This window comes from Schistocerca serialis, chromosome 2, assembly GCF_023864345.2.
Source record: "Schistocerca serialis cubense isolate TAMUIC-IGC-003099 chromosome 2, iqSchSeri2.2, whole genome shotgun sequence".
Classification (NCBI taxonomy): Eukaryota; Metazoa; Arthropoda; class Insecta; order Orthoptera; family Acrididae; genus Schistocerca; species Schistocerca serialis.
Window position 1 is genome coordinate 734,914,579 of NC_064639.1, and position 18,449 is coordinate 734,933,027.

The window sequence follows — 18,449 nt, forward strand, 5'->3', positions numbered from 1 at the left end:
ATCACAGTCCCACTGCTAATAACCAGTTTGCAAAAATTCATGTTGACATGTCTGCACTAACAAGCCCTCTTATCTGTGTTGTGGTAGCTGTATGAACTGCCACTGCTGCCCTTACAATATGATGACACTGGCAGGCATCAGTGATGTGTTGGTGTCCAGAACCACATCTACAAGTGTGAGAATGTTCACATGACCACAGACACCAGCATCATTGCACAACTGATGTGGCATGTCCAACTTGTGTGGCAACTCTCCAAAAGGACATCCCACTACTTGGAAGGCCACAATTTGATCTCTTTTAAACTTGCTCATTTGGCTATAGGAAGCATGATTGCATGTCTGCAGCATGGCAGCCTGCTTGCTTCGTACACTGAGCCTTCTGGCTGTGAGCATTTCCTATTAAAGGATAGGCACAGACGGTGCTCTGATGGCTATGCCACTACACTATCTGTTGGCGGATGATGCTGAAACCATTGTCTGTACATCTACTGCCTCCAGGTAGCATATGCCATCATCGGATCAAACTCATCATCATCTATCCAGCTATACAAATTTTTTTCTAGCAGTGTATTTATAAGCACACAATGCAACTCTTATTACACTGAGGAGTGTAGCATGTTAATGTGATTTATTGCTGTGGTGAATTAATGTAAATTTGATGGATTAACTTTAAACAGTATGCAGTATGTAACAGCAACTTATAACATGACTTCATAACACTTCCCAGTGTTTTGGGAATACTCCTTAGAAAAGTTCAAAGAATCTCTTTCATTAATTACATAACTTACAGAATGTATCATAGATATGAAATGATATGAAGTATTAAAATATGACAATGATCAGCTGCTAGTTTCCTAGTCAATGGAAAATTTATGCCAGGGTTAATCCTCCCATCAGAGCTCTGGTGAATTGAATGGGTTAAAATGGTTTACAAAATAGTAACATCCACAAATGTGGATTTAGATAGAAGGCTTGTAGATAAGGAAAAGCAACATAGGAATATGGATCTCAGTACCCTTATTTGCACAGACTTTTAACCATAATATTACTCTATAATATATTTTTGTCAAATAATCAAATCAAGAATTTCTTATACAGTCGGAAATATGCAGATGATCAGCAGCTATCTTAATTAAGAAAAATGAATGGTTTTAAAAGTCCAATAATGTCTTCAGTTTTTGTTGCACACCATTCATTTATAAATATTCTGCATGAATTTGTACACAATCGCACATGTTCCCACTTGCACATGCCCCCCTCCCTACCTCACATGTAGATAACAAGTACAGAAAATTTAACAATGAGAATTTAACAATCAAGGAGAACTTCGGTGAAAAGGAAGCTCATGGAGATATAGGTAGATGTCATCTGTGCATTAGGGAAAGTCATACAGAGTCAGAAAAGTACAACAAAGTGAAGCAAATAACAATAATCTGTAACAATTGTAAGAGATACACATGCAGTAAATACAACAAGAAAACTGTTGTCTGTTCCATGTGTGAAGTAGATTCCAAAGAAAATGGTGAATAATTCTTCTCACAAAACTATGTTATGTGCCTAAACTATTTGTATAATACCTCAAGTTTTGTAATATTTTTAATTATAGTAAGGTGTACTTCAATAGTACTGTAATGGTGTTTACTACTAATTTTTCTCAAGATAATTAGACTTAATAAACTTATATGACACAGGAAGTGAAAGATATAAAATGAATTTATGAAAACAGTTTTAAAAGAAATATTCAGGTTCTGGATTCTGGTTATGCATCAACAGATCTTTCAAAAGTATGTTTTTAATGTAATTCAAGAACAATTAATAAATTTTATTTATTTTTTACTTTTTTTGTGGTGGCACAAAGTACCCCCCACCCCTTGGTAATACACATTACTGAAAATGGCTTGGTGTGTGAGGTTTAGTTTATTTCCTGATCTTCTTCTGTACAGTGCACTGTACAGTAGCATATTACTTGTTAGAAATGTTGAGAAATAGTAAGGCTTTATGACAACATTGCATTGTACATTTAATACATACCAGAGCCCTGTGTTCGCTGTGATATTGTGGAAGTTGGAGAGCTTTGTCCCAATTGATTAAATGCTTGAAGATAGAACTGGTGTCTTGTACCACATTGAAGGTTGTTTAGAGTGAAACTCATATCATGAGCTGGAATTTTGATCTTCTCCCACTCACCAAATTCTCTTTTGAAGTGTAGATAATAACCTGAAATGATATTTCATCATTATTAATTATGAAATGCCTGTAACACCAAATACCATAACAATGTGTTTAAATGTTAATGTAATGAAACTGTTTCAGCAACAGTCAGGGTCTATGGCCAATGAGTGACTAACAGAAAAATACATGGAACACATCACAAATGGGTCTCAGGTTGTAGTAGACCTATTATTGTTGTTGTTATTATCATTATTATCACGTTTTCAATTTTTCTTTTACCATTTTCATATGTTTATGTCCTTGTATTATAAATGAAGGAATACTATCTCTCAAGGCTAAAAGTTGGATTAATGTTTGTTCTGGGGACAACTACATTTAGTCCTTCATTTATCAGAAATATATTCTCACTTTTAATTTTTGTTAAATATTTTGCTGATATAAATTTCTGACTGTAGAACATTTATTTCCAGTTTCTAGTGCACCTAGCTTCTTCTGCTGTAAAAAACACTTGTTACTGGAAGACCATGTATAAAAATCTAAAGTGAAATTAGTGAAACATGGAAAGGGGTGACTGCTACAGTAGAGGACTGTGGTGACTGCTACATTAGAACAAACAGTGAAGTGCTGTAGGCCTACAGATTACCTAAATTAATGTTTATACTCTGCTGTTTACTACTTCTTACATGAAGAAGTCAAATCTTTTCCTTTATTACTCTTTTATTCCTTCATCTCTCAAGGATAAGGCTGTTGCTCAGCCACTATGATTTCAGCTGAAATGGCATTGATGGCTGAGTCCCCACCTAAGGAAGTTCATCCACTGCATTACAAATCTTTTCATTTGACACCATACTGAGTGATTTGTGTGTCAATGGTGATGAAATGATGATGAGGACAACACAAAACCAAGTCCCCAAGTGGAGAAAATCTCTCACCCAACTGGGAATTGAACCCAGGCCTGCTGCAGGGCAGTCATACATGCTGTCTACTCAGCTAAGGAGTCAGACAGAAGTTCAAATCTATTTTTAAAAAAAATATTTACATGATTTTTAAAGTGATTAAAATGATGCTTTGACACGGATTAAAATAATTAATGTTTACTGATGAAAACAATGCAGGATTTGCACTGAAATGAAAGTTCTTATGCTGGTAGGAGATAATTTGGGGGTAGTGTATGACATGTATTAATGAAGCACGAGGGTCAATATTTGAGAATGAGTGTAATATGGGAGAGTGGATCATAGGGAAACATGAGATTTGAGACAGGTTAAGTTGATGGAGACTAGGATATGGTTATGAAGAGGAAACAGTAGGAGAGGATGGGAAGGAGAGATGGAGTCCTCATGTGGGGAAGAAATAGTTTGAATCATAGCCCCAACTATGCAGTTGAGGATAATACCAGGCACATAGCAGTGAATGATTTTTGGACAAATGTGATGACTGTGTAATTCTAACAAGCCTTGGATGAAGCATTTTCTTAAAAACATAAATGAAAAACTACAGGAACTGTTTGCTAGAGGACTGTAATTACACATGGGTATGATACAAGCATAACCTCACACGCAGCATAGCCTACATCTGAATGTTTTCAGCAACTTGACTGGTTTCCACAATCATTCAGTGTAACCAGATGACTGTCTGTCCAATTCTTGGGATTCCTAATAATTTTGGTAGGACTTTCTTAGGGAATATGTTTCCAACAAATAGAATTGCTGAATAAGTTAAGACACCGTTCCAACAGCAAGTTTAGAAATAAAAAAAATGGGAATTTGGATGATGAAAAGTGTAGCAATCATAATATATCTGGACGTTTCAATCAAAACATGGGAAACTTGTTAAACAAGAAAGCTGAGCTTCCTGCATCACAGCATGAAATACAAAAAGCTTAAGATATTTTTACAGATGAATACTGCATAAAAACACATAAATTGGAAGTCACAGAAATTAAACAGGTGTACAACAATTGATATAAGTTAGTATCATATTACCACAGGTGTAATATGAGAAAAAGGGAATGATTATGTAAACAAAAGTTGAATAATGTCATGAACCATAGATCTAAATGAGTACAGCTTTGACCAATTCATTGAGTGCTGTAGATTTCCAAACATACAACATAGCAATTCGGACAGCCTGCAGATACCAACTGGAAATGTTTTATATTTTGTTTAGTGATTAGGGAGGATACTAGTAGGAATTAGTAAAAATAACTGAGAATTAATTGTATATGGAGATATTAATATTGATTTAATCTGGTTTTGTATTGAAAGAGAAGACACTGAGTTACTGATGTACAGCTTTGAAGTGAAATGCACAGTAACGCTCCCAACATGAAAGGCTGATGTAGTGCAGTAGGAATTGGTAATTTGTTTATTTAATGAAATAGATGTGAGATCAAATGCCAGCCATGAAGTATCCCCATCCATCAAGAGTAACTTATAAGTAAGGAGTAAAACACCAAAGAATTGTAAATACTGACTCAGTTATGTTATTTAGGGAGAAATTACAGGATGAAGAAAATAGACTAACTTTATCAAGGATATATAGTAGCTGATAAACTTAATTCTTTCCTTAAAATATTCTGAGAACAACATTAACCTAGTTTTGTTTCCAGTGGGTCAGGGACACTTACAGTGGAAGTCAAGAGTAAGTGTGGCTAACATCTGCAGTCAAGGTATCTTCTGTTAAGAAGAAAACAAAAATTAAATTCTGAAGATTGGAAAATGACAATAAGAATAATGTTTCAGTAAGCCAAATGATATTCAGCTCCCTGATGACAGTAGCAGCAAAACATGGTACTAAATTCAAATTGTTGGCTACTAAAATTAACAAACTGTTGCTAACAGTATCTACAAAGGAAGTACAAGGACAAAAAAGACGCACAAAGGCAGATGTGTCTGAATTATTTTGGTAGACATAGTATCAGTTTTTCCAGAGATAACAAAAGTTAACCAAAGCATCAAAATGTTGTGCTGACTTGGTAGTCTTTCCCTTGAGTTGCCTTTGTAACCAGTCAATAAGTGAAGGTGTATTTCCTGAAAGACTGAAATACCCGTATAACCATTAAGGTAAACAAATGATCTCTAATTACTGGCTGAGGTCCCTTGTGTCTGCATTCTCAATATTTTTGGGAAAGGCAATGTAGAGAAGAAAATAAACTATCTGTATGAGAATTACATGTTAACAGCATCACATTTGCCTTTCAAAAAGGCTGCTGTAAAGAGAAAGCAACTTATGGGGTCACAAACTCAGTTATAATAGAATGAAACTTCATTATTCTGCTGCTATTTTCTGTGATCTTACTGAAGCATTCAGCTTGTATGGACAAAGTATTATCTTAACAACAGACAGTTAAATTAGCAAGTTAAAGAACAAGAACAAAACTAAATATGGAGTGGGGACACATCATGGTATTCGAGATTTACCCAAGACATTGCAGGATGTCAGCAACTGTAATATTTGCTTATGATACAAGCACACTGCCGGACAAAAAAAGTGAAGCACTCAGGATAAATGGTCAGGTGTCACTGTAACTTTGTATACTTACACACAATTGGTAGACAAGTTAATCATTAGAGTTATAATTCTGTCTGATCTTTTGTCAAAGGTTATTATTGAATCATAGTAATAAAATCATGCCATGAACTTCAAACAAAATAACTTTCATGAGTGCCTCAATCTCAGATGACATTCCCTGCATGCAGATTGATGTTCAATGTTCTTCTGACACACAACTAGAAAAAATCAGTACACGTTCTCTGACCAGGGTTTCTTGACTGATCACACCTGGAGGCTCTTGATTAATGACCGAAACACTGGTGAATTCTTAAAAACAAGCCACCATAAAACTAAGGTAGCTACACAGTAGCTGAAATCAATCTGCATTAAACAGATTAAAAATTTATGACTAATGCTACCCTTCTTCCTAACTTGGATAAAATTAATTATTGAGCACAGAGATATTTAATCACACATTGTCACACCTCCAAAACCTTGTGTTTGCTCTTGTATTGATCAAGATGTAGAAATGGTGATCTCACAACCTGCACATTGGATTAACAGCACACTTTGCACACTTTCACTTAATACTATCCTATGCCAATCTTCTGGAACAACGCAAATAAGGTCAGGAGAGTACTTATTCTACGCAGAAGAATGCATAAAAATATAGTTTAAAGTTAATAACCAAACATACTTCAGAGTATCAACAGTGGTCTTAGGATCCATACTTGTTGTAGGTAAAATCTTTCATTTCCAAACACCTCTCGGATGTCAGGTAAAATGGAAGTTTGCTAGTTATGTTATCTTCAAAGAAGAATGGACCAGTCAAACCACATGATGACAGACCACACCACACACAGGAGATTAAAATGTTTGTCAATGTGAATGTGAGGATTTTCAGGAGCTGAGTCTATGCAGTTGTGGCAGTTTACATTACCACTCAGTTTGAATTACACCTTGTCAGACCAGATAACCATACCTGCAAACTGTTCATCCTCACAAAGCATGCCTTCAAACCACCAAACCACACATAGTACTCCATCTCTCGACCCAGGTCATACTTGTTCATAGCATGCAGCAATGTTGGAATGTACACTTTCCAGTTCGCACCATTCAGGATATGGCAGTTATTTATTAAGTAGAAAGTAACTTCAGTGATAGTCCACTACTCTCTCCTCTGAATTTTACTTTTCTTTCTGATTACCAGAGATGTCAGAGCCCACTTGGCTGGAAATCTTCCTGGACAGTGGATAGGTACCTACCACAGTCTCCAGACCTTACACCTCTTGACTTCTATCTATGGGACACTGGAAAAATGAAGTTTATCAACAGAAGCCAGCTACACTGGACAACCTATGACAAACTATTGAGGAATCCTGTGCAGCTATTATACTAGCAATACTGACAGCCATAGTTCGGTCAACAGCTCAGTGGCATTGATGTTATTTGGCTGCAAATGGGAGTCACTTTGAACACATAAAATAACCTTCCCCCAGTGCAAGAAATGTAATGGTACATCACTTTGTTACATTATTATTGACTCTCAGAGATTGTCTACATTTTTCTGGACCCCTATGTATATGAAAGTTCTCCTTCATAATGAGACTTATAGAACACAGTGTGTTAAGAAAGGAGTGTTAGAGAGTGGATTTCTGGTAAAAGTCAGGGTGGTTGTAACTGTGTGGAAGAGGGGGGGTGGGGGTGGGGAGGAGTTGGAATTGTGTGCTAGAGGATGTGGTTAGTTTGCAGATGTTTTGCTAGTTGGATCTGTTAGTATAGGCATGACAACTTATTACGACTGGAAATTACAGTTGAAATCATGGGTTTGTTTGAGTCTGGTTGGTGAATATGGAGAATGGCGGAGGGATGCCAACACTTGTTTGGCCTGTTAGTAGTCTTATTGTGTTGTAAGCTTTGTGCTAGGTAATTAGCAGGTAGGATTTCCATAACAGTTTATGCCTGAGGGTTAGTCCAAGATACTTTAGTGTGTTATTTAATTTTATAGAAGGGTCATAAATGCTTAGCAATAAGTTTTGGAGAGAAGTTGCAGGTAGTTTGCACTGCCATCTCTTTGACATTCTATACTTACAGAGACAAAGTATATCACCCTTCCCCTTTAATTACAGACTTAGTTCTGTATTTTGAATTAATAGTTTCATTTCAAAATATAATTCTTTATATGTAAATTAGTTATTAAGTGGAAAGTAACTTCTGTGATACTGTGCTACTCTCTTTCCCCTGAATTTTACTTTTCTTTCTTGTTATGTACACTCCTGGAAATTGAAATAAGAACACCGTGAATTCATTGTCCCAGGAAGGGGAAACTTTATTGACACATTCCTGGGGTCAGATACATTACATGATCACACTGACAGAACCACAGGCACATAGACACAGGCAACAGAGCATGCACAATGTCAGCACTAGTACATTGTATATCCACCTTTCGCAGCAATGCAGGCTGCTATTCTCCCATGGAGACGATCGTAGAGATGCTGGATGTAGTCCTGTGGAACGGCTTGCCATGCCATTTCCACCTGGCGCCTCAGTTGGACCAGCGTTCGTGCTGGACGTGCAGACCGCGTGAGACGACGCTTCATCCAGTCCCAAACATGCTCAATGGGGGACAGATCCGGAGATCTTGCTGGCCAGGGTAGTTGACTTACACCTTCTAGAGCACGTTGGGTGGCACGGGATACATGCGGACGTGCATTGTCCTGTTGGAACAGCAAGTTCCCTTGCCGGTCTAGGAATGGTAGAACGATGGGTTCAATGACGGTTTGGATGTACCGTGCACTATTCAGTGTCCCCTCAACGATCACCAGTGGTGTACGGCCAGTGTAGGAGATCGCTCCCCACACCATGATGCCGGGTGTTGGCCCTGTGTGCCTCGGTCGTATGCAGTCCTGATTGTGGCGCTCACCTGCACGGCGCCAAACACGCATACGACCATCATTGGCACCAAGGCAGAAGCGACTCTCATCACTGAAGACGACACGTCTCCATTCGTCCCTCCATTCACGCCTGTCGCGACACCACTGGAGGCGGGCTGCACGATGTTGGGGCGTGAGCGGAAGACGGCCTAACGGTGTGCAGGACCATAGCCCAGCTTCATGGAGACAGTTGCGAATGGTCCTCGCCAATACCCCAGGAGCAACAGTGTCCCTAATTTGCTGGGAAGTGGCGGTGCGGTCCCCTACGGCACTGCGTAGGATCCTACGGTCGTGGCGTGCATCCGTGCATCGCTGCGGTCCGGTCCCAGGTCGACGGGCACGTGCACCTTCCGCCGACCACTGGCGACAACATCGATGTACTGTGGAGACCTCACGGCCCACGTGTTTAGCAATTCGGCGGTACGTCCACCCGGCCTCCCGCATGCCCACTATACGCCCTCGCTCAAAGTCCGTCAACTGCACATACGGTTCACGTCCACGCTGTCGCGGCATGCTACCAGTGTTAAAGACTGCGATGGAGCTCCGTATGCCACGGCAAACTGGCTGACACTGACGGCGGCGGTGCACAAATGCTGCGCAGCTAGCGCCATTTGACGGCCAACACCGCGGTTCCTGGTGTGTCCGCTGTGCCGTACGTGTGATCATTGCTTGTACAGCCCTCTCGCAGTGTCCGGAGCAAGTATGGTGGATCTGACACACCGGTGTCAATGTGTTCTTTTTTCCATTTCCTGGAGTGTATTTTACAGCCACATATTTTTTCTCTACATCTTTCACTCTTCTTGACAGTGATTTACTTGATGGAAGATTGTATTAGCATGGAAGCTAACAGTTGGGGTTTTACCTTTAATAGTGCTTCCTTTTGATAGAGGTGCTTGCCATGTCACTGTGATAGTGGATGTAGAAAGCAAAGTTGCTTGAAATTCTGTTGGAGCAGATGGAACTGGAAAAAAAAGTACATGCTTTATAAAATGGGCATTAAAAATGTGCATGAAATGAATACACATGTAATATATGATGCACACTCTTGGTTGTATGCAGATGCATTTAAACCTTACAGAAGACTATAAGAATATTCAAATTGTCTGAAAAATTGTGTCTGTTGATGACATAAAGTCTGTAAGTGAGTCCGTGATCATGTTTTAGAACTTTTATATGTGAAGGTCTGTCTTGATAACACATTTTACAATCCACAATTATTGGTTTCACCTACTGCCATCTTCAGATCTGTTGCAAATAGAAAAAAGATAGGATGAGAATAATGAGCCTGCTACTCCTGTTATCCCATAATATTTTAACTTTTCTATAAGGATATCATGCTTAACACAATCAAAAGCTTTACCCAGATAACAGAATATTCCAAGTGGTAATAACTTTTGATTTATTGGTTCTAATATATCATCTGTAAAAGTGAATATAGCTTGATCAGTTGACAATCCTTTCCGAAATCCAAACTGATTGCGAATGAGAATGTCTTTCTGTACTAAGTGTTTATGAAGTCTACTGTACATAACTCTTTTAAACACTTTTGAAAATATCACCAATATTGAAACGGGATGGAAGTTTTCCACTGATGATTTGTCTCCTTTTTTGTGTAATGGTTTGACAATAGCATATTTAAGCCTATCTGGAAAAGTACCACTGTGGAGGGATTCATTAAAAAAATAACTCAGTATGTCACAAAGTTCTGAGGAGCAACATTTAATTATGGCAGTGCTGGCTTCATCATAACCACTGGAACATTTATTTTTAAGAGAGCTAATATTATTAGAAATCTCTTTTGGTGGGGTAGGATATAGTTGAATTTTGTCAAACTTCTGTGGAAATGCATTTTTTAAAATATTTTAAGCTGTCTTCTGAGGAACTACATTACTTAAGAATGTTAATGTTTTTATAATTGTGACCCTTTATAATGTAAGCGGCAACTCCTCCTTTCTCTATCCCTGTTCTACAATACTTTGAAGCTAAGGTATACCCTTCCATATCAAGCATTTCAATTTCACTACCTAAATGATGTTCAGAAATGCAAATAGTATCAACAGGATTTGTAGACTGTAGCTCATCCAAATAGATCTGAAATTCATTAATCGGAAGATGGCAGTAGCCAAAACTGATAACAGTGAATTGTAAAAATTTGTGTAATCAAGACAGATATTTAAAAATAAAGTGAAAAATCTTGTGTTGATAGCAGAGGTTACTTAAAGCCACTATATTTCAGATGTAGTTATTGAACTAATGCCCACTTTCGAAAACTAATCAAGTTCTTTGGTGCTAGTTTCAGTAACATGGATCTGCAAGAGTTGCAGTATCGTGGGAATTGAGAATGTTCACAAAATAGAAAATCACGCAATGCATTCTTGATTGTTTGTTTCCCTTCTTTTTTTGTTGGATTTATTTTGATGGTCTGATAATTTGGCCTATGCCTATGTGCTTCTCTGTTGTTTTGAGATGTAACAAGGCAAAATAGCTTTATTTAGTATAATGCCAACAAAAATACAATTATTTATCTTTTATGAAAATACTATTATTTATCTTTTCTGCTCTCTTTACTGTACTCGCAAATATGAAATTGGCAAATTATTATCCAAACCATTTCTTTCTTAACTTTGGAAAATCCAGGATGGAACATAATATTATTATGAAAAGGATAGTTGCTATTCACCATATAGCAGAGATACTGATCACAAATAGGCACAACAGAAAGACTGGCTTCAGCTGCCGGAGACTGTGGTCATGTGTGTGTGAGTTGCATTCGTGTGTGTGTGTGTGTGTGTGTGTGTGTGTGTGTGTGTGTGTGTGTGTGTGTGTGTGTGTGTGTTGTCTACTTTTGACAAAGGTCTTGTAGGCCAAAAGCTTATTTTGAGACAGGCTTTTTGTTGTGTCTATCTGCGACTCAGCATCTCTGCTGTATGGTGAATAGACTCTATCCCTTACATAATATTCTTTTTTGATTTTGTCATGTGGTGCATATTTTCCTGGCTGCTGATAATAACAGTATAAGTAGCATATGTACAAACATTTTATTTTAAAAAATATTCAATATTTCACAAAAACCACAGGCTCTTGAACATTTTATCCTGCTAACAATTATTTTTTCACAGTTGGTACATCTTATTTTCTTCATTCTGATGAAAATATTATCTTTCTTGAAACTTACATAACTAAGATAATTTCTTCATTCGAAATTATTATTATCACTACAATTGCAGAATTTTCAAATTCTAAAATGTTATCGTTTCATAATTACAGTGCCATTATCTTGTATTACTAATTTTTTGTTTCCAAAAATGTGTACTTTCATTAGAATAACATGCTACTTTATAAATTATTTCAGACAGAAAAATTGAGTTTCCAGAACATTATTCTCACATGCCTTAGCAATTAGGTTCATGCTTCATCACTGTGTTAAGTAATGTAAGCAAATGTATGCATCATAGGCTACCTACACAGTTTAATTATGGTATCCTGAGACTCTGGATGGTCATAAGTTTGTAGATCAGTTTTTGCATGGTCCAAGTCTGGCAATATGTTTCAAAGGCAACAAAACACATCAAATATGGACAACAATTACTTTTTTTGTTCCCAATCCATCTCCTATCAAACACAAAGTTCCAAATATACAGAAATAAATCAATAGGTTGATCTGTGAGCAATCAGTGTTATCAAGCTGTTTGGTTGCTACTTGTGGTAAACAAGAGACAAAATGAAACATTCCAGCTGTGTAGCCATTTAAATGCCATTTTTGTTACTGGAACAGTTATTGGTTGGTACCTTATTCTGTAGTCAAACTACTTATTCACCAACGTAGAGGAAAGAACCCATCTCTAATACTGGTTTTCGGGAACCTATTGAAAGCAAGTCTTGGCTAACATTCCAAATGAGGCTTGGTAATTTATAAACCGTTTTTCTGCTACATTTATCAATTTTTTCCACTTCCTAGGACAACACATTCAGAACATTCCAATATGTAAAAATTAATAAATAATGTGATAGTTACTGTTAAGTGCACCAAAAGATCAAATAGAATGAAAATGCCCTCAGCTTCCTAAATAAAAACAGCTGGGTTAAAATGGAAGCTATCCATTTGCAATTTTCTCCAGCCTTCTGCAGAATACATGAGGTTCAGTTCAAGTAAGGACAGTAATTCACCTCAGATAACAGCATCAGACACAAAATAATATTTGTGAGCATACTGTCATACCACCTTGTACAATATTTGAACATTTCAGTAGCACAGTGGTGCTTATAATTTGCTTTGAGGTTTTGTCAACAGAGCTGATCATTGTTCCCAGCACCATCACATGGCAGCTGGAGGTCAGCATGTGTTAGGACTTGCATGAATAACTGGACAGTGCCATGTCATAAAGTAAAATGCATTATGTGAGAAGTGGTAACATCTCTACCAATGTTTTATCACAATGTGGTTTGAGTATTGTGAAGAACTGAAGAACAGTATTTTTATAGACATACACTGCATTCAGTAATGAATGGAAAGTGTTGTTTGCTCACAGTGTTTATGTACATGTGAACATGAATTATTATTCATATATTTCTGACTGTATCACTGACAAACTTCAGTAACCTTACTAAAATAAACTGTGCTTCTTGTGAATAACTAGTTTACCAACAGTATGATATCAGTGCTTATAAACTTTATTGCAGAACTAGCTTGCAAAAATATTCTGAACTTGTCACACAATATTGAACAATCACTGATTAATTCTGGTCACACAGATATGACTGACACTTAAGAACTGTAAAATGCATTTGCTTACACTCATTTAATGATTTTCAGAATATATGCAAGTATATTTTCTAGTTTGTGCAATGCTATTCAAAACTCTCCTTGCTACCTACATGGTTAACACTTTAAGGTATGATCTATCACAGTGTAGACAGTGAACAGTTGCAGCCTATGTACTCTCGAATATGGAGAGGTACTTGTTGCTATACAGCATAGCAACATGTCACTTTCCTTTTACTAGATCAATGAAAACAATGTGTGTGTGTGTGAAAAACATGACTGTAACTAGTAGTAGTGTAAAGAACCACTAATGTGCTCAGGCTTTTTGGAATTTATTTGCAGATATGAGAAAGAAAAATGTGGGCACAGCACAGGAAGCGATGACAGATGTGTAATTTGGACTGGTCAGTGAGGGGCCACACGCACTTCACAGTAATGCTTTAGGAGTGCAGTGAACTCCAAAGAAGAAGGCTGACGCCAATGGTTGAGCACTAAAGAAAAATGAATGTTGTTATATAGACTCTATGCTATGCTATTTTGGGCTAAGTATGAACTTATGGTTTTGGTTGAGCTTTGAAGTATTGTCTGGAAAGCTTTGTTAATTATCAGTTGTTGTGAGTTGAGAACTTGTTTGAATATAGATAAACTATGGAAAATGTGATTTGTGATTTTGTAGTGAGTTGTTTAAATGTAGAAGCTCACTTATAGGCCTCACTCCTCTGCAGCTGAAGAAGAAGTCAGCAGTCAAATATGTGGGACTGCCTAGCCCACTTACAATCAACCCACAACAAGCAAAACACCTCAAATGTTGAGTGTCTGTGTTGTGGTATGGTTAGACTCCAATGAATGTACAAATTCTATATGCTCATTTCATAGGCAGCATGATCAAATCAATACTAATGTGCAAAGAGGAAACATTATTGGCAAAGATCTTGAAACGTTCTTGACCATTTTACAAATTCTTACAATACTCTATTGAACATTCCAATGGACATTAAGAAGCATATTTAATTATTTTTTAAGCAAAACTGTACAGCTTTTCTTTTGAAAATGTCTTCAAGAAAGAAACTAATGTGCTATTCTGTAAAATTGTGTGGTTTTGTTTTCTTTCTCACAATCAGTTTTAACTATAATAACATGGCCTTTAAACCATTAGAAAATTTTTTTCTCCCATACATATTGTTTCTCTGTATATGTAATTTTAAATAAAAATTGTATACACAACTCTTGCTGATCTGTCTTCTTCCATGCAGTTGGTTCTAATAGAAAACCTGCATGTTAGGGAAGGGAAGTTGTATTTGTTACTTACTGACCTTTGACCAAACTACTACTATGCAATCTCAATGACTCAGAACTTTATAATGCTATCTGTTTGTTAACTAAAACTATGCAAAATAATGTCATTGAAGCTACCTTCATAGATCCAGCAGCTGGAAAGATCTCTCTCATACCTCATGACCAATGATCCCAGCATATCTACTCATTAAGTTTAGGTGAATCAATGTTTGATTTGGAGTATCAGTAAAGAAGACTCAAGGTCAGACATTAAAATGCTTTGAAATTGATTCACAACTGAAGCATTCTTACCATATTCAATTGTATGTTGCCTTCCATGAACTGGTAGTTCAGACAACCAGTTCATACTCTTACCACACTGTATCCAATAAACGAAAAATGTTGCATCCTTTTACGTTTTGTAGTTGTATTGAGTACAATTTTTTTTAAAAAAAACCTTATAAACAATAAAAACCAAAAACGAAAACAAAGGAGTGTTTTTCATTCATATACTATATGATTTATGATAGTTTCGAGTTTAATACTTGTAAAGTGGGTAAAGTCATAATGATGAGATGAAATCTGCGTCCTGAGACAGTTCCCAGGGATATCTCAGATTAGGACATATATCCAATTCCCATATATATTCAATAATTACAAAGCATTGCTGGGCTTGCTAGCATATAAAAGAAGCAACAATATATACAGTAAAATATGAGAGTCACAAGATGGCACAGCTCTGTTCCACAGTGATTTGGTGGAACAGAGAATGCAGTCACATGTGCTACATGAGAACTTACCACTGCATAGACAAACTAAACTTAGATAAAGAAAGAGGCTTTTCTATCCTACTTGGACATAAGTAGAAACAGAGTTAGTGATTACTTGCACAGACCATGTTGCTGAGACTGGACATAAGTAGAAACAGAGTTAGTGATTACCTGCACAGACCATGTTGCTGAGACTGGTGGAACAAATACGCAGCTTCATGTGATCAGTCATGATAGAGTTCACTTAGTGAATTGCTGACCAGAACTGAACTCCAAAACACAGCAAAAGTTGTCAGAAAGATTGCTATATCTGTTCAGAGAGTAGTCCAAAACGATAAACATAAATAGCAAAGTCAGACTAAGAATAATCTTTTAGTGCATATATAAGGGCTTTATAGCCTAAATGAGAGTGACTGGCAAATGCCTGATTCCAGATATGTAGCAGCAATGTCATACGAGTGGGCACGCTCAAGCCATGTGTCACCTGCTCCCTCCATGATGGCCACACAACCCAGGGATCTCTGACCATTTGTCTGTATTGATAGTATGTATCAGTTCCACCTTCAATTGATTAGTAGTATCAAAAATAGTTAGATTCGTGTCTGGTACACCAAGAAAGGCAAGAGAGAGGACTGGAATTGTAACTGAAGGACCCTATTACAAGTCTACATTGTGACTGACTGATTCGTTTATTGGTTCCAGTACAGTGTACAGTATTACTGACTGATTGTATTTCTCTGAGATGCTGTTTGGGCTTACCCGCAGGGAGGTGGATGCTAGTGTTGGACCAGATGGGGGAACTGTAATTCCATCTCAGTGAGCACTCCATCATTTTTGATTCTAACCTCTGCAACCCTTTTGAGTGAGGGGAAGCAGTGTGTCCACCTCCATTAATCCATTTCTCAGTTTCAGTTTCAGTTTATTGAGCACCCGTTTTATCATGTACAATGATATGGGATTTGTCATATGTTACATACAGAAAAAATATGAATAACAACATATTATGTAAAAACTATCAGTGAATAATCTGAATTAAATATATGGGCAAAACAATTATAGCTTACATGATATAAATTTGTAACAATATAGGACACAAATAGGTTACATATATTCTGTGTATAATGGACAGCAACAAGAAACAATGATTATAACACTCTATATTGACAGATTAATTAATTTTTGTGTGTACATAAAAGAGTCTACCACACGACACAAGTTTGTATATGAGTAACTTATAAGATAGGTGAAGGCACGCTATCTTTCTGAAGAATTCATATATTCACTAACACTGTAAAAACTATTACTGATTAACATTCTTTTGAGTTCACTTTTAAAACTGCTCAGCTGCTGAATCCTTTTTATTTTTAAGGGAAGAGCACTATAGAGAATTTTTGGGTGGTATATTGCACTCTTGTTGTATTGGGCTTTCTTATGCACTTCTCTGTGAAATTCATTACTCTGTCTTGTTGTATAGTCATGGAACTCACTGTTTAAAGAAGAAAACTGGGGGTGAGACTTCAGAAAGCATATACTTTCATAGATGTAAATGGATGGAAGAGTCATGATTTTATATTCTTTGAAAATTTCCCTACATGGATCTCTAGGTGCAGCTCCTTTTATGATTCTTATCGCTCGTTTTTGAATAATAAAGGAGCGTTTTGCCTGACTTGAATTGCCCCAAAATATGACACCATATCGCAAAAGACTATGCATAAATGCATAATATGTACACAATACTGTTTGATCACTGCAGCAATTTTTGAGCATTCTAAATACATAGCAACATTTACTTAACTTTTTATTGAGCACATCTATATGCTTGTCCCATTTTAGATGCTCATCTAACCAAATTCCTAAGAATTTTGTATTTGGCGTTTGTAGTATATTCTGTTGGCCTAGCTTCACAGTTATATTGGGCTTCATATTATTTGAAACATGTCTGTAATTCATCCATAATGTTTTCCCCTCATTCACAAATAAACTGTTGTCCCTGAACCATTTACTTGCTTCAACTACTGTTGTTTCAATTTTGCTGTTAAGGTCAGTCTCATTCTGAGCTTTAATAAAGAGACTTGTATCATCAGCAAAAAGTACACAATCAGCTTGTGTTAAATAGTTTGGCAAGTCATTTATAAAGATCAAGAACAACAGGGGTCCCAACACCGATCCTTGGGGCACCCCATAACTAACTTCCTTATAACCAGAAAAGTATGACTTTCCATCATGAACTATTTCTACTTTCTGGGATCTGCCAGATAAATATGACTTAAACCATGCATGAGCAGTACCACGGAGTCCATAGCAACTAAGTTTTTCGAGCAGTAGTTTATGATCAATAACGTCAAAAGCCTTTGATAAATCTAAAAAGACCCCACAATTTACTTCATTATTATCAATGGAATTTAGGACAAGTTTTAGAAAGTTGTATATAGCTGTTTCAGTTGATCTATTCTTTCGAATGCCATTTTGTTCATCGACCAATATTCCACTTTTTTTTAGGAAAGTAGGGAGTCTTCCATACATTACTCTTTCTATAATTTTTGAAAAACAAGATAACATTGATAAAGGCCTGTAGTTTTTTACATCATAATGATCCCCATTTTTGTATAATGGTTTTATAATTGATTGTTTCAGCTTTCTAGGGAAAGTGCCAGTACTGAAAGATGCATTAATTATATCTACAAGAAGAGGGGAAATATATCTGCTGTGTTTAATGATTTTGTCTGGAATGCCGCTGTTGACTAAGTAGGTTTCAGAGATGGGGGTAGAGGGCATAACAGTGTGTAATTTCCAAGAATGATTGCCTATCGAAGTCTCGGGGTCCAAACGATACATATCGAACGCGCGATAGTAAATCAATCATGCGAGTCTCATGGCGGGCTATATGATCAATTATTTGTGATTGTCATTTTTATTTGCTTTCTGTCGTTCCTTTAGTTCGTCTACATTACATTCCCACTCTAATTATTTGTGACTTGATTAGGAAACCCAGACGGTTTCTGTCGATAGCAAGTGTAATGTCTGGTGTTCCTGACGTTT

General features: G+C 36.9%; 1 protein-coding gene across 1 annotated transcript in view; it reads right to left on the bottom strand.

Moving 5' to 3' along the window:
• LOC126456374 (Down syndrome cell adhesion molecule-like protein 1 homolog) overlaps nucleotides 1-11,250 on the bottom strand; it is a 72,242-nt gene extending 60,992 nt beyond the window's left edge. Inside the window, exons 1-5 of the mRNA XM_050092128.1 lie at nucleotides 11,212-11,250; nucleotides 10,861-11,088; nucleotides 10,354-10,438; nucleotides 9,466-9,564; nucleotides 2,032-2,217 (exon numbers count right to left, since the gene is read on the bottom strand). Coding sequence (XP_049948085.1) covers nucleotides 2,032-2,217; nucleotides 9,466-9,564; nucleotides 10,354-10,438; nucleotides 10,861-11,088; nucleotides 11,212-11,250 — 637 coding nt within the window. The remainder of the gene's footprint in view (nucleotides 1-2,031; nucleotides 2,218-9,465; nucleotides 9,565-10,353; nucleotides 10,439-10,860; nucleotides 11,089-11,211) is intronic.
• Between the last annotated feature and the right edge of the window lie 7,199 nt (nucleotides 11,251-18,449).